The sequence below is a fragment of the Cephus cinctus genome, unplaced genomic scaffold, assembly GCF_000341935.2.
Source record: "Cephus cinctus unplaced genomic scaffold, Ccin1 Ccin1_scaffold0805, whole genome shotgun sequence".
Lineage (NCBI taxonomy): Eukaryota > Metazoa > Arthropoda > Insecta > Hymenoptera > Cephidae > Cephus > Cephus cinctus.
In genome coordinates, this window is record NW_014333402.1 from 100,624 (window position 1) to 123,390 (window position 22,767).

The 22,767-nt window shown below is 35.1% G+C and overlaps 5 protein-coding genes across 17 annotated transcripts in view; 3 read left to right on the top strand and 2 right to left on the bottom strand.

The window, feature by feature from the left end:
* LOC107270567 (TBC1 domain family member 23) lies at positions 1 to 5,541 on the bottom strand. Its single transcript, XM_015745682.2, has 9 exons — positions 5,263 to 5,541; positions 4,081 to 4,301; positions 3,806 to 4,010; positions 3,492 to 3,728; positions 2,979 to 3,354; positions 2,694 to 2,907; positions 2,274 to 2,609; positions 2,059 to 2,191; positions 1 to 1,988 (listed from the first exon to the last, which is right to left on the bottom strand). The coding sequence occupies exons 1-9, from the start codon at positions 5,289 to 5,291 to the stop codon at positions 1,715 to 1,717; spliced, it is 2,025 nt and encodes a 674-aa protein (XP_015601168.1). The 5' UTR covers positions 5,292 to 5,541; the 3' UTR covers positions 1 to 1,714.
* On the bottom strand, positions 4,166 to 14,777 carry LOC107270574 (UDP-N-acetylglucosamine--dolichyl-phosphate N-acetylglucosaminephosphotransferase). 4 transcript variants are annotated; one of them, XR_003060591.1, is made up of 8 exons: positions 14,430 to 14,644; positions 14,233 to 14,347; positions 13,714 to 14,159; positions 10,023 to 10,211; positions 9,883 to 9,953; positions 9,636 to 9,799; positions 9,443 to 9,576; positions 4,166 to 4,301 (listed from the first exon to the last, which is right to left on the bottom strand). XR_003060591.1 is itself a non-coding variant. In XM_015745693.2 (7 exons), the coding sequence occupies exons 1-7, from the start codon at positions 14,597 to 14,599 to the stop codon at positions 9,511 to 9,513; spliced, it is 1,221 nt and encodes a 406-aa protein (XP_015601179.1). In that variant the 5' UTR covers positions 14,600 to 14,777; the 3' UTR covers positions 9,221 to 9,510. The 4 variants fall into 4 exon arrangements, 2 of the variants coding, with proteins under 2 accessions (XP_015601179.1, XP_024943733.1); XR_001538370.2 differs by lacking the exon at positions 4,166 to 4,301 and adding an exon at positions 9,221 to 9,383; XM_015745693.2 differs by lacking the exon at positions 4,166 to 4,301 and having other exon boundaries at positions 9,221 to 9,576; positions 14,430 to 14,777.
* Positions 5,970 to 9,168, top strand: LOC107270571 (mitochondrial import receptor subunit TOM70). The gene is made up of 8 exons (XM_015745684.2): positions 5,970 to 6,420; positions 6,625 to 6,798; positions 6,857 to 7,064; positions 7,133 to 7,274; positions 7,356 to 7,707; positions 7,781 to 8,005; positions 8,083 to 8,303; positions 8,374 to 9,168. The coding sequence occupies exons 1-8, from the start codon at positions 6,160 to 6,162 to the stop codon at positions 8,534 to 8,536; spliced, it is 1,746 nt and encodes a 581-aa protein (XP_015601170.1). The 5' UTR covers positions 5,970 to 6,159; the 3' UTR covers positions 8,537 to 9,168.
* On the top strand, positions 10,490 to 13,490 carry LOC107270573 (beta-1,4-mannosyl-glycoprotein 4-beta-N-acetylglucosaminyltransferase). 4 transcript variants are annotated; one of them, XM_015745692.2, is made up of 3 exons: positions 10,490 to 11,543; positions 11,837 to 12,086; positions 12,205 to 13,490. In XM_015745692.2, exons 2-3 carry the CDS (start codon positions 11,958 to 11,960, stop codon positions 13,339 to 13,341), a joined length of 1,266 nt encoding a protein of 421 aa, XP_015601178.1. In that variant the 5' UTR covers positions 10,490 to 11,543; positions 11,837 to 11,957; the 3' UTR covers positions 13,342 to 13,490. The 4 variants fall into 4 exon arrangements, with proteins under 4 accessions (XP_015601178.1, XP_024943731.1, XP_024943732.1 ...); XM_025087963.1 differs by having other exon boundaries at positions 10,496 to 10,757; positions 11,837 to 12,116; XM_025087964.1 differs by having other exon boundaries at positions 10,496 to 10,705; positions 11,837 to 12,116.
* LOC107270572 (E3 ubiquitin-protein ligase RNF14) overlaps positions 14,624 to 22,767 on the top strand; it is a 10,295-nt gene continuing 2,151 nt past the window's right edge. The window contains exons 1-7 of one of the 7 annotated variants that reach the window (XM_025087962.1): positions 14,624 to 14,768; positions 16,544 to 16,635; positions 17,043 to 17,160; positions 17,504 to 17,822; positions 17,895 to 18,123; positions 18,205 to 18,377; positions 18,457 to 19,527. In XM_025087962.1, coding sequence (XP_024943730.1) covers positions 14,662 to 14,768; positions 16,544 to 16,635; positions 17,043 to 17,160; positions 17,504 to 17,822; positions 17,895 to 18,123; positions 18,205 to 18,377; positions 18,457 to 18,738 — 1,320 coding nt within the window. In that variant the 5' untranslated portion in view covers positions 14,624 to 14,661 and the 3' untranslated portion in view covers positions 18,739 to 19,527. The other 6 variants (XM_025087961.1, XM_025087959.1, XM_025087958.1 and 3 more) reach the window with 6 other exon arrangements.

The following is a 22,767-nucleotide window of genomic DNA, read 5'->3' on the forward strand; positions in this document are numbered from 1 at the left end:
TAACAAAGTGGCACAATTTATTACAATGCAGACGTTAGCATCATTAAGTGAATTATACTTCAAAATCAATAGGATTAATCATAATTAATTTAACAATAGATTATTTCGGATCATCTATTATATTACATCTATTCCCATTATGTACATAAATCCAAAACATACACTAATTGTAAGTTAATTTATTACAGGTGACGTATATCTCTTTTGTTATTTCGTACGTGATTTGTTATTATATTATGTTTTCAGGATGTTTATATATATATAATATTATATATTAATATGTTACAAGACTTATAAAATCTCTTTCACAGTAAAGAAAGTTTCGTGCGAATATCTAACGAATGTCGCTTTTCTCTTTTTCACCCTGAAATTGGTGTATTTGGTTTTTATTGGAGCTAGAAGACAAGGCTCACTGTTTCAATACTGCTATCACATGGCAATGCCTAAAATGTAATTAGTGAAAGCTGCAATAACAGAGCTATTCGTATTCAATTATCGGAAATATGAATGAACATGAAATTCTAAGGTCTTCAAAGAATTTGGTGCTTTGCATTTTATCACATAGTAGCATAACAATATTTAAAGAATTTTCAAGCTACTCAAAGTGTTTATCTAATATTACATCACTAAAAAAGTTCCTTTTCTAATCTCTATCATTTGCTAAGTATAAAGTTTTTCTATTGGGTGTAATTCGGCAAATATTAGTGCCAGAAAATTGTTGAAATATATGGTACTCCAAAATCTTGTAAAATCCTTATTATTCTAGTACTATTATATTCATTAACGACAGAGTTTTTATATAAAATTTTAAATTACACAAAAATTTAACACACACGATGCAGAGTGGCGTTAGTGATAAACTATTTTATATATTGACAAGTATCAATAATGATTACAACACAGCACGTGTTTGATGGAACAATATAATTTTAGAAACTTTACAAATGGCTAGTACAGGCAGTGCAGTAGATACACCGGTTGATACAGCAACAATTAGTTACTTGTTCATTATCATTTTCAAACTAAATTTAAACAAAAATGTAGTCTTCTATTAAATGATTAAGTGAATACTGCTAGTGGTCCTTTAAAATTCAATGCAAAAATTAATTTTGTTCTGTTCAATCATGACTGTCGATTGCGTCTACTGATAATACAGAAGTTATTAATGGCACCACGTTGTAGCTTCTCTTTGAATTTCTATTTGTTATTACATAACAAATAATTGTATACGGTGGGAAAGTTTTGTCCGTGAAATCTTGAAAGCGAATTATCTATAGTTCAATTAATTATTATAATTAATTAAACATTCCGTATACACGATTTTCATATGATTAGCTAATTTTGTATCAGGATCCAATATATTACCGCTACTAAGTATCGACATTATTACTTACATTTCAATCAATTGAAATGTAAGAGCGAAGTTTAAAAATTATTTTTTACATCTGTTCAGTGGTTTTATTGAACTTGTTAATGCATTGCCTCATATTTAGTAATGGACGTATAACACCGAATCACTTTAGATTTAGTTTTGCTCTAAGGTAACGAAAAAGATTTTGTTACATAGAAATAAATAAATAGAAAGTATTATCTTTCTTTGAAGCTCTTGTGCATGTACGGTAAGTGATTATACCATAGTCATACCAAAAACAACAGAATCCACCCACCGTGTTCTTGCATCATACGATACTCTGCTAATATAATTTTCAAACTATTAATGAGAGGCATTCAATTGTATCAATATTTGCTGGGAGATGAGTTTAGTCGCCTCGCTTGCATTGGGAATAAGAAACCTGTCCATATCAGTTACGTGAAGCGTATCGTTTTGCGTTGTACCGTATTTAAAGGTAATTAGGTTAGGATGACGTTTTCTTGAAGTAATTTTAACAATACTAGATAATGGCCGCATTACGATTACGTGAGCTGCTCCTTTCCTTGATGGAATCTCACGTAACACAATTAGTTGGGTATCCGTTACCAAGAGTTGACTAAAGAAAAAATCATATATTATTGACATCCCTTTTTCTAAATCTTATCCCATGTTATTTAGTTATTTACCTGTCGTGAACGTAGCCGTTGACTTTGACCTCTTGACATTTAAAGGAATGTAATAATTTTGGATCTTTTAACCATTGTTGAATGGATACAACTTCAACAGGTTCTTCACTCTCATCATTGGTCATAGTCATGTCTGAAATATTTGTTCAATATGAACACATGTTAAAACCTAGCACACAAAATATTTTTATAGATTTATTTGAATAATTATATACCTGGATCTTGATCCTCATCTATACTAAACACAGGTCCTGTACTCTGCTGTGCTTTATTGTAATCTGTTTCTTTATTTGCTCTTCCAACTGTATTGCCGTTGGCACTTGCCGAAGGGTTCACGATATAATCAAACAACTTTCCTTTGACCTCTTGACTTTTTAACTTCATTGCCAAACCAATTTTTCCAAAGAGATCAGAATTATTATTTCTGACTTTAGCCGGACTAGCATCATTTGAGTTTTCCTCCGACATGTTAGCGTTACACACTAGACAGTGTTGAGAATTGTGATCCACAAGATTAGACACAACCTCGTCACCAAAATATTCATGAATAGCTGTAAGAAAAAGTTCGATTTTTTGATTTTAGCTTTGATATCACTACATTTTGATAGTAGTATTCTTTATCAGTAATACCGGACCTTGATATCCTGAGCTGACCATACTGACGTACTGGGTATGTTTCTGTAAAAATGAAGCCACAACCATGTGAGTATAGCGATCTTCTTCCTGGCGACCACTGCCAAGGAAGCAGAGATGTTCGCCACCAGCTTGCGACCCAACAGCTAAGGCCTGACGTTGAGCTTGCAATAAGGCTTGAACTGCAGTTGCAAATGAAGCAGGTTCTTGCAGCATCTTAAGAAAAAGAAAAACAACTTAGTCTCACTTTCATTATGTATCCGATTATCTGTAAACAGAAGACGTACCAAGTTACAGTCCAAATGGAAGGCAGTTGGTAAATGGCCAGCGTTGTATTGCTCTGCGGGTCTACAATCAACTAAGAAAAATCGAACAGACTCGATGGGACCATTACGGGAAGGCGGAACTTCGACAGCATTCTCGACTAATTCTTGAGCTGATACTGGCAGGCACAAGGCGTGTGAAATAAATTTTTCATCACCTCCCTCGCCAAACATTACAGTATATAGGTCTTGTTTAAAGGAAGATGGTGTCTTCATAGCATAGTACTCTGCTAGTGAACAGAAATCAGTCACGTCATCCGCTTCCAAGGCGCAAGGAAACGCAGACAGAGCTTCTATTATGGTTTCCTTATCGTCATCCTTCATGGCCAAAATTTGTTCCCTGCACAAGTATTTAAAGTAGAATAAAGACAAAGAGAAATGATAATGTTTGACGGCAAATACAGGGAATAATTATTCTTTGATTGTGAAATCTGAATAATAAGATACTAGGGCACAATTAGCTGATTGAAATATCACCTGCCGTTGATCACCATAATGAGCGAGAGGAACATCATGAAGAAGGGATCAGTTTGCATGAAGTAAAGATCCCACATAGTATGAATTGCTGGTAATGAACAGACGCCTGCAAATAAGGTGTTTACCCATCCCTTGGCATACTGATCCGGAGATACTCGTTTCGTGTCCAAAAAAGAACATAACTCTGGCTCATGATATAACAACAATAGTCGTAATACAGAACTGTGCGTAGTGCCTCTGGAAAAAAATTATTGGAAGTGCAGTGCCAGGATTTAATACTTCTAATAGCGAACAAAAACTTTTAAAATAGTTACCTTGGAATATAAACGTCCCTTATGGCCTCAAATAAATTATATGTAGCAGCACGGGGCAATTTCAAAGCAATTAAAGGGCCCAAAAGCTCAAGCCATCCATTGCCTCTTTCATAATGTTTCCCTCTACTCTTGCAGTAAAATGTTAAAATTGATTCTAGGTCAGAAACAACGGATACCTTGTCTTCATCATCGTTACCGAGTTTAGCTAAAATAAATAACATAATGTTTCGACTGGCCAATTTTAGAAATTATTTTTATGCTGTATATGAACCGACCGACTAGTTGTTGACAATCTTCTCGAAGTATGTTTTGCTCAGGAAGATCAAATACTTCGTTAAAGTGAATTAGTTGATCCCCCCGATCAGTGACATCTAGACAAGCCTGCCACACATCTGCTCTGTATGCTGCAGGAACTGACTGACCCTTGCAAATGGCATATATGTCAGAAGCTGAAGGCGGTTCCGCATCTAGGAGTGCTGTTTCTAACTCCAACTCCCTAAGAAAATAGAAAATTTCAAATAACTTTATACAATGGGATAACAAACAATTATCCTTATCTCTTAAAATTGCTACATGTTCCTTCATTCAAAGTAAAGGTAGCCTTATATAAATTAAAATAAATATTAAATAATATATGATAATAATGAAATAAAAATAGCGAAATACAAGGCATATAATAATAAATTAATGTTTTGTGTTTTTGCCAAAGTATCAATGTATAAATATAGAGAAATTGAAACTCAGAAGGCCTATGTAAACAACTTGGTTTTTTGTTGATATCAATACATAACATTTCACAATTTTAAATATTTAAAATTTTTTTAAATTGTAATGGATAATAAACACTAATAATTCCACAATAATCATCCATAAGAATAACTTAAAAGTAGTATAACTCATTATTCAATGTAGTCTCGAATAATAAGATTTAATACCAAAATTGGTTTTGTTCTATATAGGATTGATACCATTCATAATATTGGGTTGAGTCATAAGATAAGAAACGTACCATCAAGCATTCATTACATCTACAAGGAACTGAAGCTAAATACCATTTACAAATAAATATTGAGCTAAATACGCCTTTTGTACATAAAGCTATTAGCAAACATTTGTATGTAAATTAACAAGTATAAAAGTAAATGACAATTAGACAGTACAGAAATATTGTATCTCGCAGCAAGATGTTAATAAGGCAGGTGTTAACGATTGTTGCTACGTCGTAGTATTCTAGAGTTAGACTTTCCGCTCCATTTTCGTGCCAGATAAACAGATTTCATGAAAAATTTGACAGTTAGGGCATAGAATATAAATGTTAATAATGTACGATTACGTTTAAGAATGCCGTAACTGATACACACTAGGATTATCAAGTAAAGGAATGATCGTAGCACATAATTCCTGAATTAAATACAATACTTAAATAAATAAATGCATAGAAATACATAATTTCTCACCATGTCTTACGGTCGTCACCCATTGCCATTTTGGCACACGTCACAAATGAGCTGGTTAATGGTTTCACAAAAATCACAATACGTATATTAAATTCGTGAAGCGTAATAAATATTTTTGAACGTTAAACATTATCCGCATAATTTCACGATCCTTGTATTGTTGTTTTTATTACTCCCTCTGCTACCCAACGCAATGTTTGAGGGAATCATCCGTGATAAAACTTACGAAACATCGTACATGCTGACAAACTATTTCCATCTTTCTGGGAAAGTTCTGTGCATGCGCAAAGTGGACACGGATGTAATACATGTGCGAAGAGGTATTTAATTTAAATAGCATATGTTCTATTGATAATCAAGCTGCTGAATTATATATAAAATACAGATTCCGATACATAACATATAATTATTGTTAAAATAAGGATTTGGAACACAATTTTATTGTTAAAAATGTAACTGAATCAAAACTGCAAACTGAAATAGTGTTAAAGAATGAAATTAACATTGTGTCCACCAGGTATAATATAGTTCGTGGTAAATATTCAGAAATTAATCTACAGATACGGATTTGTAGCTACATTAATTATAACAATAAATAACTTGAATTCAGTTAAATGTTTTGACAGTTTTGGGAATCCGCGCGACATCCTAAGTTCTGCGCACGCGCAATGAGAATAAAGATGGTAGCGCCATGTATGATCCACGGAAGATTAAGAAGATAAAGAGTTCCCCTGGCGATTTATCAAAGCGCTGGTTACGCTGGTTTACGTTAATCGTACCGCATGATCGCTGCCTCTCCCGTTGACTGTTCTGATTGTTGAGGAAAGAACCGGTGAAAGGTGAAGTATTTGCAATTTTACGGTTCGCGCACGTGTCGTGGAGTAATTTCTCCAGAAGATGACTGCTAGCAGTGCGGCGGGCAGTATAGCTAGTAGTAGTCCTTTACCGAAATGGCAACTTGCATTAGCTGTTGGTGCGCCGGTTGCTCTTGGGCTAGGCTACATGTACTACAAAAACAGCACAAAGTCTGCATCGAAGCCTGATCGTGGAAAGGCAAAAGGTAATATTAAGGAGAATGGAACATCGGCGGACAAGCAGATTTCCATTGACGGTGAAATATCGCCTAAAGGTCAACCACTCACTGAACCTGCAAACGAGGTTAAAATCTAGTACTTATCTCTTTTAATTCAATAAATATAACCAATTCAAAGATCAATGAATTAATATTTTTTTTTTACTTTCGTTCTGTACAGATCTCTTGTACTTCCTACTGATGTTAATGATAACGATAAGATAGACATTTGCTGCAGTCTTGTAGCAATATATTATTGGATGATTTATTATTAATTTTTGTTTTTCTAGACTCAATTGGAAAAGGCACAAAGGTATAAAAATGAAGGAAATAACTTTTTTAAGGCCGGAAAGTATGATGAGGCTATATCATGGTACAATAAAGCAATTGAAACTTGTCCAACTGAAAATCCAATAGATCTTGCAACATTTTATCATAACAGAGCCGCAGCATATGAGCATTTGGTAAGTTCACATAATATTGTACATATTTCAGTATCTTAATATCTGTCTTTCATTATAGAAAAAATACAGTGCAGTAAAGGCTGACTGTACAAAAGCATTGGAATTCAATCCAAGGTACATTAAGGCATTGCAGCGTAGAGCCCGTGCAATGGAACACAGTAAAGAGTTAGAATTGGTTTTGGAGGATGTTACTGCTGCATGTATATTAGAACGATTTAACAATCAAAGTACCCTCATGATGGCAGACAGGGTATTGAAAGAACTTGGTCAGTATTATACTGACAAATAATGTAGACATTAACAGTATTAGTAATTGGTTAAATGTCCCATTCAGGTAGGCAGCACGCACTAGAACACATGGCCAAGAAAAAGCCAGTAATGCCTAGTAAACATTTTATTAAAACATACTTTAGTTCCTTCCGTAAGGACCCTATTCTCGCAACAGATGACGAGCAGTCAACTGACAATATCACAAGGTGAATAAGAGTCTCTTTTCCACAGCTTTGCTACATATCAGTATGTTATAAACAGTTTATATAATTCTTTCATGCTCTTAGTGATTTTGAATCGGTAAGAAAGGCATTAAAGGAAGAATCATATGACGACGTTATACCGTTGTGCACAGAAGAAATAAATGCCCTTGAATCTGATTCATCTTTACGCAAAATGAAAATCCTTCTACTGCGTGCTACTTTCTATCTTCTGCTTGGACAACACGAAGAAGCGATTGCAGACCTTGAAACAATTATCAATAGCGACTCTGCTAGTAAGGAAGTGAAGGCAAACGCCTTAATTAAAAGGGCAAGCATGTATATGCAGCTCGAAAATCCAACGAAATGTTTCGCGGATTTTGACTTGGCAATTGAAATCGATCCAGACTGTAGTGACATTTATCATCACAGAGGCCAAGTATGCATTTTATAAAAATTTAAACGAAGTCATAAAGCTGAATATCGAAATACCAAAAAATTGCTCTCTTTAGGTAAATTTACTCCTGGAGAAGGTGGAGGAGGCAAAAGCGGACTTCCAAAAGGCTGTGGACTTGAATCCTACGTTTGCAGTAGCGTTTGTACAAAAATGTTATACAGATTATCGTTACGGTCATATGAAAAAGGATGTTTACTTGATGGAACAAGCAATGCAAGGCTTCCAAGATGCATTTGACAAATTCCCAGATTGTTCCGAATGTTATACTTTGTACGCTCAGGTATATGGACGATTTAATCATTAATAATATTTTTATCTTTAAATTTCTGTCTAACCATTTCATAACAAATATTTCAGATGTTAAGCGATGTTCAAGAATATGCCAAAGCAGATTCATACTTTGCAAAAGCAATTGAAAAGGATCCAAACAACGCAACTATTCACGTTCACAGAGGACTATTGCAATTGCAATGGAATGGAAATATTGATAAAGCCATGGAATATATCAAGAAAGCTTTGGAAATGGATGATAAATGTGAATTTGGATATGAGACCTTGGGTACTATAGAAGTTCAAAGGTACGTCAACAGATGTAAATCAAACTAACCTAACACTTATCGAGAAATATTAACCGGCTCTTTGTCACAGGGGGAACATGAAAGAAGCAATAGAGCTTTTCGACAAAGCTTTGGAGTTAGGTCGCACAGCAATAGAGCTTACGCATATTTTCAGTCTAAAAGATGCTGCACAAACGCAGCTTACTGTAACCGAGAGATTAGGCATGGATCTGTCTTGGCTGGGGATGTCCTAGGTAAAAGTTTGCATTAAGTGATAAAAATCTGAAGGAACATTGTATTGGGAGAGAATAAGAATATGTGCCATTTAGGGGAAACAGTAATTTTTCAACGTTACAATCGCCAAGACACATTTTCAATATTCACTTCGAATAATGTTTCGAAAGATTTCGTATAATGAAATGCATGCAGGTGTATGGAGCTCACGAGTAGTCATAAATTTTTATCGCCATAAACAAGGGAACATGTTATTCGAAAGCTCTTTCTTTCGTCTGAAATAAAAACAAGGGATTATTACGCCAATGTGTAATCGGCACTGTACTGAAGTCTTTCAAATTATTTATAATTTGATCGAGCCGTCATGTATTCGTCCCCATTGGGTAAAACAAAACACTAAATTAGTTTATAAAATTTCCATTTTTTCGATCACTTAAGACACTACATTTGCTTATACATACTTTTTGCAGAAAAAGAAAGTAATGTTTCTCAATGATAACAAATAGCGCTTTGATTGTATTCTTTTATTGAGAAGAACATTTCCTTCTCACAACTTTGGTACGAATTTGTTGCAGACTTGTATGTAAGAATTGCTGATTAATGTTATGTATGAAATTATGATGTTAAATATAATTATATTACCTATTAAAAAGCCAATGAAGTGAAGTCTTACCTACCCAGTTTCAAAGTGATAAGAAATCCAGTCTTTTTTTTCAGCTATATTTTTCGCACGCACGTAAGTATATACAATATTAGAAATGCTATTCAGATTATATATATATATATAAAAAAATTTTGCAGTCATTCGTATATACACTCTAGTTTATACTGTACCACACAGGTACGTGACCCGTTCTCATAATTTTACTAAAATATATAAAATAATGTTCTACGCAATATTTTTTTAGTCTACCCTTAAATCCTACCTTTGGCAGCCTTCGAGGAATCTTTCTCATTCGGAGTAAACAGTATTTAATGGAATATCATTCCTCAGTTAAATGTCATAGAAAACCCACGCCAGTGGGTACCGTATCACAAACGCCAAGAGACTGCTAACAATCTGAAATTATTTTATAATTAAATCAAATGAAGGTTTAAGTGATGTCAATTATTGTTCACCTGAATAATAATTAAAATTGTAGTCAGAGTGGGTTCTCTCATTGGACCAGCAACTAGTAACACGAAATTAATTAACGTCAAGTTATTACACGTCACGGTGCCTTCTTTGTCTTCCTGCCACTTAACGATCCTAAACGTCCTGAACACGCCCATTATTAATCTACCTAACGACAAACAGAAGGGCATTAATTTTTTACAAAGAACAAGAATAATGCTTTATAAAAACATAAATAATAGAGAAACGTACTGAGAGAATTGAGATCAGATTTCTTGAAAACAGCTACACTCATATTCAATTTTTCCGTCTCCCTGTCATACCTGTTAATCAATATTATAAATAAAAAATAATACTGACATGAATATAATAAAGTCTGAACAATAGCTTACTTTGGTAGCCTATGCCTAGGACATGGTACAAGATGAAAGAGCTGTGGTACACTATAGAGGAAATTGATTATCTGAGGAATGAAGAACAACAAAGTTGTCTTGCTGAAATGACCAATAATTCCAACAACAGCAAAAGTCATTCCTGAGAGGTAGCAGAAAGTGTCTCCCACGAAGACACTTGATGGATACCTTGAACAAGAAATTCACGTGTAAATTTATGTAAGCATATAATAATAACAATACTGCAAGTCAATGACCATTGATGTAAAAAACGTTATCGCGTTCTCAGAGTTGCGCAAACACACAGCATACTGAATTATCCAGACTGACAAACATAAGGATTCTTTCTTATAGGATAAGGCTTTCTTATTCTCTCTAGAAACATTAAACTCTCAGTGTTCTTTTCATAACAAAGAATCCATGAATCTAGCTCAGAGGTCGCTTACTCGATCCCTTTATAATCCTTGAAGAGAGAACGCGAGCAGATGTTTCTCGTGGAATAGTTTAAGAAATCTGGCAGGTAGGAGTCGAGTCATTCGTAGAAAGGAAGAGAGAGAAAGAGAGGGGGAGAAAAGAAAAGAGGAAAAATGAAGATGAAGGAATGGTGAGTGGGGCTGACGTGAGTGGAGCTCAGCAGCTGCCGGCGAATTCGACAGTTGCCGTGAAGAATTCCGCGAGGAAAGGTGCAGCTATTGAATATTACATGAATTAAAAAAAATTCCACTCGGAAATGTGGTATGACTGAAAATCTTATAGCTGTAACGTCTGTCGACAGACAAAGAATAGCAAAGTGTCTAATTCTCCTTACATATGTCCAATGCAAAATAATTTCAATTCTTTCTAACACGCGTGATAACTCATTCGGACGAGCCTAGCAACTGACAAAAGGCAGAGCTTTCAAGCATGCGTGACCCACTTTGTAAGTGGCCTACCGACAATTGCACAAAATATTGAATGTGCGTTGTAAAATTCTAAAAGGATTAAAATGGCCTGAATAGTATCAATTAATGTCATTAAAATCTAAACAAATTTAAAGAGCAGAGTGAAACGTGAATCCCTTGATCCGCCCTGATCTTATTGAGCGGTACAACTTGGAAAGCGGAAATCCATGTACTTATGGGGTATTCTATAGTGATGTGTATCCTCAGGACGAACAGGGAACATTGGACGATCACTCAACCTTCAGCAGGGCTGACTCATCCAGTAAAAAGACGTATCTTGTAATTAATGAGTTGCATTTTGCGACGCCTGCGCTTTGTGAAACCCGCGAGAGCGCCTGTCCTTCCGACATTCTGGCCGCGTTTCGCGGCGGCGAGTGTAGGACTACGGGTGTGGTTTTTGATTTGGTTCCGTCATCGACTTGGGGGAGACTCTCCCGCGTTCCTGAAGACGTAGGAAGAGGAATACCGAAGAGGGTTGCTTGGTGACGGTCTAGGCTAAAAATATGCGAGACTATGCGGCGGGAGATTCCTTCATGTCGGGTGTTTCTTCGTGAAACGCGTGGAAATCACGGCCTTATTGGTGAGTGACCGCCTCTAGTTGGATTGGGATCATTTCAAATAAATTGGCACGTTACGGCGCCGATGACGTCATTATAGAACACGATCGCGGTGACGTCATCATTCACAGCATAAACGTCAGATTGGTTTAAGTTTTTAAAAAAATTTGAATCATTTTAGTAGTCCTATTGCAACAGACGGATCTAATGTATTCCATATATTCTGAAAATTCAAGTCTGGTTACTTGAATTATTTTCTATGATGATTACTGAACACCTGGATCCTTATGATAATACGTATGATGTTTCTTTGCAGATGACGATCCCAAATTGCGTATAATTCGAAACAAATTTCTTCCATTGTCTTCGAGATAGGATAAGCTTCTTGAGATGTAAGTTTAGGAAGTGGGGAAGGTCCCAGTGCAGAAAGAAGTGCCATGCAGGCCCGTTTGGATGGGAAGCTGGCTTTGCTGTACACGCTACTAGTTTTACAAGTTCTCATCGTCGTCATCTACGTAGCTTCTACTCCGCCACCGGAACTAGTCGCATCTACGACCCGAAATTCAGTGAGTTTCGTCAAATTCGAATCCCCTCAGGTAAAATCTCATGTACTTAGTTCAAGAGTGTTTTAACTGTATGCTCAATTATTCAAATCAGCGTAACAGTAACTGCCTCTTGTTTTAGGCAAAACAAGAGAGTGAACCTCTAGTCAATCGCAAGTCATTGCCCAGCTATCGGACAATCAACAGCCAGATTCTTTTGAAGGATATCAGCACGTTTAAACTCTTTGAGAAGTACAATCTCACCTCGTGCTGGCGTGAAGGAGTGAATGATCGACGTATGAAAAAAGAGGACGATTTAGAGAAGTGCGTGTGCAATCAAGGATGGCACGGATCGGATTGCGGTCAACCGGAAGTGGTATGGCGTGCGATCATGGCCTCGAAGCAGAATATCAAGTTGAAGAAGAGGAAAATTGCAAGAAGAATTATCCACGTGTTTTCTATCAACGATTACAACTCGGCGATCGCCGAGGTGATAGTAGAGGAACTATACGGCGTAGTAGATCTCTTTGTGATCTATGATTTTAGTAATGCTGAAGATAACTTCCGGCACAAACTAGCTAAGGGGCTGTTGCGTCGGGAGCAGCACAAGATTTTGTATGTTAATTTGGAAGGGAAAATTCGTAAACCCTCAAGGGTAATATCAACGTATATCTGGGATAGGATGAACAGTGTTGTGATGAACTTACGTGATGATGACATTTACGTTACGACTGAACCAGAGCAGATATTAAATTCTAGAGCACTGATGTTCCTCAAGATATATGACGGATGGCCGCAGCCTATTGGCTTTCGATTGAGATGGTCGGTTTTTGGATTCTTTTGGCAGCATCCAATGAAAACGTCAATTACCGTTGGAGCATGTACTATCAGCTTTACTCGCGAGGTATACCGATCGAATTCTCTGATTTTGCCAAAAGAGCTTGGCGGTGAAGTCACTGAGAGGGATGTCCTAGGATTAGTGATAGGCGACTTGAATCATTATGGCGGATGGTACTGCTACTTATGTCAGGATCCTGCTAATATAATAACTTCCCTTCGTCACAAGACCAAATCTAGAGAGATTAAGTTTGAGAAGAATATAGATGTTCCCTTTGTGGAGGACCTTATTGGCACTGGTGTATTTCTAGATGGGAAAACAAACCTTCTCAGGGCCTATAAATCTCGAGATCCTTATTATGCTCCAGAAACGGTACTCAATAATACGTGGAAATACGACTGGTTGGTAGAGAACTTTTATGCTAAATTGGACTACTACTAACACACCGGTGGCTCCCCGACTGTGATATTAACTCATACTCAATACTCAATGTACACTACATATTATATACCGAATTTATACACCAAATTAATATGTTGATTAAACTATGAATGTTGAATAATTTATATACATACATCTTAAAAAGAAAACAGCGGCCTATTCTTCTTTCTCTAAGAATATCAAGTTCTTTGACATTTATGTCAATATTTACATATATACATATGCCTTAGTATATCCTTAAAGATCCTATCGCGAATCGCGCTGTGTAATAAAACTGTTTTTTACAGGAATGGTTTAAAATTGATACCTCATCATGCTTCTAGTTTCAGTATATTGAAAATATAAATAATTAAATAGTTTTCATGTACTCACCAATTGTGTTTGAAGAGAGCAAGTGACGTACTTATGTACGGCAGCATAAAGTATAAGGAAAATTGATGGGCTTTCCACAAATCTCCAGATAATTCGATGGCATTGAAGATTGTGATACTTAGGGCTATCACTAGACTTTGACCAACTTCCAGACCATTGACACCAGCTAATATGTTTATGGCATTTGTACAAAACACTGCCAGCATTCCCATGTATATGTAGTACAATAACCACAGATCAACAGAGAATCCAAGCCAGGAACGCAATGGCTTTGGCACTATGATTAGAGTAGAATTGAAGTTAACATAATATACCATTAAAAGTGGCAATGAAGCAATTGTAGGGAGGAGTAATTTATGTCTCCATCGAAGATCCAAGACATCATCAGCAAAACCCAGTAATAGCATACAACATATTGAAAGTAATGCGGCTAACAATTCAACGAACTGTAACAAAAAGAATAATGACATTACCAAGTCTGAAAAGTCATTAATATAAAAAAATTGCACCATTCTTCACCTCGTTATGCGGAAAATTAACATTATTGAATATATAATCACTAAAAGGTATAGGAATAAACAGGAACATCGTGATGAGGAACACGCAACCTGTAACAACACCCAAGGCTTCAGGTCTGCAAGAATAAAGCAATGTAAGTAAATGTCTCATCGAACAATGTTAAATAATATACCAATAACTGTATTACATTTACTTACATTTTATCACTACTCTTCTTATTCATATCAATTCCATACAGGTTAGCTTTAATAAACATGTCTCTCAACTTAGGTATTAAGCGGACAGCTACGAAATATGCCCCAATGGACATTATAGCATTTATACATATTGGTAAAGTTATTTTCCACATACTATCACTCTTTTCCATGATACTGTTTTCTTACAGTATTTAAAGCGTAGACCGAAAAGCAACACATCAAAGACGCCAGCATGGCACAGCTGACGACATCGATATCATTTTTCCAACTTGCAAAATCTTTTTCAACGGTTGATTGTTTAGAACTCTGGGTCAGCGAAAATGTGTTTTTTTTTTCACAGTAAGTACATAGTATCATTTATGAATATATAAGATTCTGCAAATACGATAGTTTAACTTTTGAATTTAGTAACAATCAAATCGCATCGATAGGATCTGATAGGGTAGTGAATTTAAATGTTTAATCAATCATAATGCATTTTGCAACGCATAATAGGAAAGAATTCTAAACGCGTACCTACGTACATAGAATATCTTATACAAATTACAAGGGTAGGATACGAATGGATACGCGTTTCGCGCATATTAATAGTACTTAAGTCTCTATCATTTCCTGTATGAATGTAAACAATAGATATTTATTACTAAGTACTACTTTCTTATTTATTGAGAGATTTGCCAATATAATTGTGACTAATCTGATCATCGTGGCTTCTTCAAAAAGTAGCGTTTGATGAACAGTTGCGATACGACAGCTTATCAACCTTGTGAATTATCGAAAATGTTTACCTATGTGAAGTTAGCACTGCAGCATGTACTTAGTGATTGGCGTCATAGCGATTCAGTGGCATACGTGTTTGGCGCTGGGCTAACGTCCGAGAGTCTTGGGTTCGAAACTCATGTCTTATCCCTTTTTTTTTTTAATGACCCACTATGCTTATTGGTTCACCTAATTAACTTAAGATTCATTAAATACATGATTATATTAGACTACAAATATTGTATTATATTACATCGTATACATCCAATAAATTGGTAATTGATCTTAATACTTTCTATCTAAACAAAGATACAAGTCGACAGCTTTCAAGGTACGTTCCAAAATTCACTGCCAGTATTGCGAACATGATAGTGTCTCACTCTATTGCGTATAGGTAAATAGGGACCACGACGATACTTATAGTACTGACAGTGAATTTTGCAACATATCCTCAATATTTACGAATATCATGGTATCGTTCTTTATCTGCATTCAATAGGATAAGATCTAACCCGATATGTATGTATGTACATATAACTATGCATATGTGCATACATGCAAATGTGTAAGGTTGAAATAGAGCTAATCAATTAAGAACAAGATTTGAGTGGATTAAGCTAACTTGATTAGTTAACTCTATTTCAATCCTGCATAGTGGGTGGAAACATATACATTGACTACGTTTAGACGGCGGTCTTAAACCGGTTAGTTAATACTGAATAAATACCACCAAACGACCACCAATCGATTGGTAAAAAGAAAAATATCAAAAGTCAAAGTGGGGGGGGGGGGGCCAAAAAAAAAAGGGGGGGGGGGGGGGGCTAAATTTGCGAAGGTGCAATCTCCTAACTCATCTCTGATGCCACAGTGCTAACTTCACGTAAGTGAAATCTTGCGCAACATTGCGCAACTCCCGGAATCGTATGGTACTGTCCATCCATCTATCGTCTTCAATCGTCTTCAGTCGGTTTAAAACATTGAAAAAAATAGCACTTAAAAAGAAATTACTATTGGAACTGTTTGGCTCTTTTTTATAAAGTCATTCTATCATTCTGCAAAAGGTGTGTATTTTTAATGTTTTGTTGAAGCTCTAATATCTCTCATCTTATTTTTTTAATCACGTATAACCAAGTGTAACTGTCAAGATGAATACACATGGAAATATTTTCTTTTAACACGAGGAACTAGTTGCTCAATTTTTCTTCAGAATTTATTACATGGAATTTTATTTTTTTACATTTTATTTTGAAGTATATCTTTGTCTTAAGAGACATTCAAAGCTGGTAAACATATTAATTGTCTGTAGTGAATATTTTTGAAGTCTTCTAATAATAAGTGTCTTATTTTCATTACAGAAAATGGATTGTGAGAAGCAGAAGGATGAAATCATTGCTTTGGAAAGCATTTACAATGAAGAAGAATTCTCCTACCACGAGGAAAATAATAAGTACGAATGTACTCTAAAAATATTTATTAATCTTCCTTATGGATACCACTTCACATACAGAGATAGTCGACAACCAAATCAATCAGTAGAAAAAGTACCAATTTCTCACTTACCACCACTTACATTGTTTATTACCCTGCCACCAACATATCCATCTGAATCATCTCCCATATTCAAACTGTGCTCATCGTGGCTTAGTCAACCCGTACTGGCAAAGTTATGTAAGAAATTGGACCAATTATGGGAAGAAAATAAGGGGCAGGAAATCCTCTTCACATGGATTGCATTTTTGAAGAATGAAACACTTGAATTTCTTAATATACAAAACAGCGTTAGTATTAATTCTGCTTACACGTTCTATAAAGTGGCCTTAGAAAAAGCTCAGAATGCTATGAGTGTTATTGCAGTTCAACATGAAAATGTCAAGGAAAATGAAACAACTGATGAAAAGAGTGTCGACTATCAACAGGACACATCAAAGAATCTGATCAAGTCTAAAGAAAATAAAAAACCCATACCGAAAAAATTGATCTTAATACTTTCTATCTAAACAAAGATACAAGTCGACAGCTTTCAAGGTACGTTCCAAAATTCACTGCCAGTATTGCGAACATGATAGTGTCTCACTCTATTGCGTATAGGTAAATAGGGACCACGACGATACTTATAGTACTGACAGTGAATTTTGGAACATATCCTCAATATTTACGAATATCATGGTATCGTTCTTTATCTGCATTCAATAGGATAAGATCTAACCCGATATGTATGTATGTACATATAACTATGCATATGTGCATACATGCAAATGTGTAAGGTTGAAATAGGTGATCAAGTCTAAAGAAAATAAAAAACCCGTACCAAAAAAGAAATATAGAAAACAAAAGTGTAAGAAAATCAATGATCAAAGAGCCATCTCAGATCGACCCATTGGCAAGAATCCAGTTCAAATGTTGGTTAATTACAATATTAAACGCAAACAAGTTGAATTCAAAAAAAATTTTTACACATGCAAAATTTGCTTTGCTGATAAAATGGGGGAACATTGTACCCAGTTTCTGCCATGCTCTCATATTTTTTGCAAAGACTGTATCATTGGATATTTAGAAGTGAGAATCAAAGAAGGAAGTGTTCAAAATATTTATTGTCCTGAAGAAAAATGTACATCTGAAGCTACGCCCGGCCAAGTACAGTAATAAATTAATATTATTTGTCAATAACTACATTTAATTTGTTAACATATATGTATGTTCTTTTAGGTAAAAGATTTAGTGAGCCCAGAATTATTTGATAAATACGACTCCATACTACTAAGTACCACATTGCATACAATGATGGACATCGTCTATTGTCCGAGACCTCATTGTCAGTATCCAGTCAGTAGAGAACCTAACGAAAGAATGGCAAACTGTCCTGCTTGTCAGTATGCGTTTTGTGTATACTGTAAAATGGTATATCACGGAATTGAACCTTGCAAACTTAAATCAGGTACACTTTTCACCTTCCAGTTTATTTTACGTAAGGTAAAAACTACAGACTGTACTAATCACTATTAAAATAATGTCTTAGTTGAAAAGCAGCAACTAGTAATGGAATATCAAAAGGCATCGGACGAGAGGAAAATACATCTAGAGGAACGGTATGGAAAGAAACAATTACTAGCTCTAGTGCATAACACCATGTCGGAAATGTGGATCGACGAATACACTAAAAAGTGTCCTGAGTGCAATGCAGCTATTGAGGTACAGTTACACAGTTTTAGCGATATTGAAGTAAATCATTGCATTATTTTATTCTCTGTACGGCACACTCATATTATAGAAATCGGATGGCTGTAATAAAATGATCTGTTGGCGTTGCAATACATATTTCTGTTGGATCTGTGGAGGACGTCTCAATCACAAGTCGCCATATTTGCATTTCCGAGATCCTGAATCAAAGTGCTACAAAAAGCTATTCCGCCAAGTATTAATACCATTAGATCCAGGTGACCCTGAATATGATGAAGATAACCTGGACTTCCCCGCCGTATACCTCGGCAACGATTCCGATGACGAAAATTTTTCTGACGATGTTTTTAATATGGATGATGAATTATCATAGTTAAAATAGATAGCTCTATGCTGTATTTCATATGTACACGTATTTTATTTTTCGGAAGGAAATTCTGTTCATTTTATTTCTTTTTCTTTTAAATTCGATTATCTCAAAATGAACATCAGATGAATGAGCTGTAACTAGTTGTGTTCAAAGTTTACATCAAATCACATTGTATACTCATTTTTCGCCAAAGAGATTGCGATAATCTGTGATTGATGTAACTCTAGATAAAGAATATTTAATTAATTGCTAGTCAGCGAGTAACGACATTCAGTATCAAGAATGAAAAAGTTGGCTAATTTCAATGTGAAATATCTCCGTTCTGTAGAAAACGAATACTGCTGTACAGAGCTAAGATATTTTTTCCTAGACATTTTTTCTTTTGAAAGTAAAAACAATAATATAATATTTTATATATTATTAAAACACAGCATAGCATAATGCCAATTGTATATTGCAAGTAATAGTAGTTAAAATTTATGTACATGCTGAAGATTTGTTAGATATCTCCTATTGGTTTTCTATTTTGTATATTTTTCCCCCGAACTTGACGATAGCTTCTATAACAAAAAAAAATATTTGCTACAGCGGCAAACATTCAAAATGAATACTTATAAGGTATTTGCATCTAAGATGTATTCTATTGGCATCGAATTTTTGTTATTTGTAAAAATTATTTGAATATGTGGTTTCGGGCAAGACAATTATGGTGTACGATTATTTCATTTATTTATTTGATACAGCCTCGTGTATTCATTTATTATAATTTAAATAAACTACGTGTAAGAGAAACTGTTTTTCATTATACCCACTGAGTTTACTCTCTTGACCCTCTTTATCAATATCTTTTGGGTTATACAATATCCAATGTCCACAAAAAAAGTGAAAAACATAAATGCCATTAATGTTTAATATTTTGAATCTTGATAACATGAAATAAATATTAAAATAATATGACGCTTCGAATTTTGGTTCTCTGCGAAGTCAATGTGAAATACATACGCTAGTCGCTCGATCTATACGCTTTATTACTTCATGGGTTGATGGTTGAATCTTTATGTTCAGTGTTAGGAATACTCGGTTGATATGTGAGATAGAATATTTTTTAAATATTTTGCAGAATCTAACAGGATGAAGAAACAGAATAAGTATTCGATAGACCACGTTGAAGATTTCGAAGTGAAAATGATTATATAATCATGTCGCCTATCACAGACAGTTGATCGATAATGATCCCAAAAAATATGAATCATACACTTCTCATGTGAGAAGTGTATTTGGAATTCACGTGCGGTATGAATATTTGAAAATTAACCGACAATTGAACTCAAGTGGAAACTGATTTCCAGAAAATAACAACAAGGTGGCAGTGACGTCATTGCATATTTGCGCGCGGATTTTCGCGTGGGCATGGGATCTTCTCGTAGGTAGCACTACATATCCAATGCAACACGTGAGTATACATATAATATACATTCTCTACTATACTAAATATGTATATCTGTAACTTGCATAGAGTTTTAGGTTAATATGTTGTTTTGAACATGATTCAGAAGTATATATTAGTATATTGATGAACATTAAACTGTATCGTTTGTGTAACTACGAAACGTATGTTTTAGCACATGTCTTAGCCCAGTTGATGAACAGTTGCGATACGACAGCTTATCAACCTTGTGAATTATCGTAAATGTTTACCTATGTGAAGTTAGCACTGCAGTATGTACTTAGTGATTGGCGTCATAGCGATTCAGTGGCATACGTGTTCGGCGCTGGGCTAACGTCCGAGAGTCTCAGGTTCGAAACTCATGTCTTATCCCTTTTTTTTTTAATTACCTTTATGCTTATTGGTTCACCTAATTAACTTAAGATTCATTAAATACATGATTATATTAGACTACAAATATTGTATTATATTACATCGTATACATCCAATAAATTGGTACATGAATCAGCGAACGTTTCTTCTTCCTGAGAGCTTGCCTGTGACAAACACCTATGGTACGCTGTTTCATTTTTTAATAGCATAAATAATATTCAGACGAATGAGGCATTACAAAAAATAACAAAACAAAAAAAATTGCACTTATAAATCTTGGGCATAAAATGATGAGCATATAAAGATGAATTCATGGCTACGGAAAGACATCATTTTTAATACATCGAATTCTCAGAAAATTATGTCGAGGTATAATTTTAATTCTGAATTATTTTTTACATCAGAACATACTGATAATGCGAGATATTAAAAATACAATTATCTTTCCGTAAGCTTGAATAAAAAAAATTCACTAAATTCAATCAGGCTGCTCAAAAATGTATGAAACTAAAAATTTCTAAACAGATACACTATTCGTCTCATGTCACCATACATATGTATAAAATAATTGTGTGGGTTTTTTACGCTTTTGCAATTACGTTTACGCTTTAATAAGTGCAATTTTTTGGGACCTTTTTTACTGCTTTTCTATTTGGCTGAATAATATTTAAACTATCAAAAAGTGAAACAGCCTGCCATACGTGCGAGTGTTATTAAATTTTTTTTTAATCAGACCACGCTGCGACCACGGCACATTAAAACTAAAAATGAAATGGAGAAATGTATCTATATTAGAAATGCAAAAGCGTTATGCGAATGAAACGAGATTTTTTTTTCCATTGCTGTCAATTTTTCTCTTACATCTTCATGAGAGTCTGTGTCGCAACAAGTGAGGCTGCTGACTTCCACCAGCTATGGATTATCATATATGAAATATACGCATTGAGCGTGTTGTAACGATTCAGCTTCAGAATCGTAAGGTGCCGAGTTCACGTCTAAAGACGAAAACTTTTTTTTTCTTCATTTCTTTTTTGTTTAAATTTTTTTATGACTTGGTGTTGCATGCTCGCATAGGAGGGCGAAGTTCAAAAATAATACAGTCCTAAGCAAATCACACGCGAAATAAAATATGTGTAGTTCAAGACATTGCATATACAGTTTTATAACAAATACTTTATGCAATGACATGTGCGCCTTGCTAGAAACTTCATTATTTTCCATTTATCAAATAAAACACATGAAACTCGGTGATGAACTATAGCAATCGTAGAAAAGTAATAGTGAACGAAGCCTTTTCAAGAATATGTTTTCTTCAACGCGGTTCAATGCATAAACTCCGTTTATCTTCAAAATACAAGTGTCTGATTAGCTAATAGCACAGTGAAACCGATTTATACATTGAACCGCGTTGAAGAAAACAGGGCTAATACCTCGTCTACAACAGAACATGGTTCGTAGACATTTGTCGTACGTCTTTCTACAAGAACCTCATCAGAATTATTTTTTCCGAATTAGAAGCACTATACACGTCTATGGACAGCATGCGATGCTAGCAGCATTGAGAGTACGTTCCGAAATTCACCACAAGTACTGCGAGCATGATAGTGTCTTATTCTCTACTCTAGTTAATACCATTAATACCAAACGTATTATGGATCATCCCTCTCATTTTATTTCCATAAGACGCAGTCAAGCTAATTGATCTTAATACTTCCTATCTAAACAAAGATACAAGTCGACAGCTTTCAAGGTACGTTCCAAAATTCACTGCCAGTATTGCGAACATGATAGTGTCTCACTCTATTGCGTATAGGTAAATAGGGACCACGACGATACTTATAGTACTGACAGTGAATTTTGGAACATATCCTCAATATTTACGAATATCATGGTATCGTTCTTTATCTGCATTCAATAGGATAAGATCTAACCCGATATGTATGTATGTACATATAACTATGCATATGTGCATACATGCAAATGTGTAAGGTTGAAATAGAGCTAATCAATTAAGAACAAGATTTGAGTGGATTAAGCTAACTTGATTAGTTAACTCTATTTCAATCCTGCATAGTGGGTGGAAACATATACATTGACTACGTTTAGACGGCGGTCTTAAACCGGTTAGTTAATACTGAATAAATACCACCAAACGACCACCAATCGATTGGTAAAAAGAAAAATATCAAAAGTCAAAGTGGGGGGGGGGGGGC

Bases quoted from the DNA above. Each gene is read 5' to 3' on its own strand.
- LOC107270567 (XM_015745682.2), bottom strand. From the start codon at position 5,291: ATGGCAATGGGTGACGACCGTAAGACATG. The intron at 2,908-2,978 runs GTACGTCTTCTG...CTTTTTCTTAAG, and splicing joins TCCATTTGGACTGTAACTTG to ATGCTGCAAGAACCTGCTTC. The intron at 2,192-2,273 runs GTATATAATTAT...CAAATATTTCAG, and splicing joins AGATGAGGATCAAGATCCAG to ACATGACTATGACCAATGAT.
- LOC107270571 (XM_015745684.2), top strand. From the start codon at position 6,160: ATGACTGCTAGCAGTGCGGCGGGCAGTATAGCTAGTAGTAGTCCTTTA. The intron at 6,799-6,856 runs GTAAGTTCACAT...CTTTCATTATAG, and splicing joins CCGCAGCATATGAGCATTTG to AAAAAATACAGTGCAGTAAA. The intron at 8,304-8,373 runs GTACGTCAACAG...TCTTTGTCACAG, and splicing joins GGTACTATAGAAGTTCAAAG to GGGGAACATGAAAGAAGCAA.
- LOC107270573 (XM_025087963.1), top strand. From the start codon at position 11,958: ATGCAGGCCCGTTTGGATGGGAAGCTGGCTTTGCTGTACACGCTACTA. The intron at 12,117-12,204 runs GTAAAATCTCAT...CTCTTGTTTTAG, and splicing joins TCAAATTCGAATCCCCTCAG to GCAAAACAAGAGAGTGAACC.
- LOC107270574 (XM_015745693.2), bottom strand. From the start codon at position 14,599: ATGGAAAAGAGTGATAGTATGTGGAAAATAACTTTACCAATATGTATA. The intron at 14,348-14,429 runs GTAAGTAAATGT...TTATTCTTGCAG, and splicing joins AAGAAGAGTAGTGATAAAAT to ACCTGAAGCCTTGGGTGTTG. The intron at 9,954-10,022 runs GTAAGCTATTGT...ATTGATTAACAG, and splicing joins CCTAGGCATAGGCTACCAAA to GTATGACAGGGAGACGGAAA.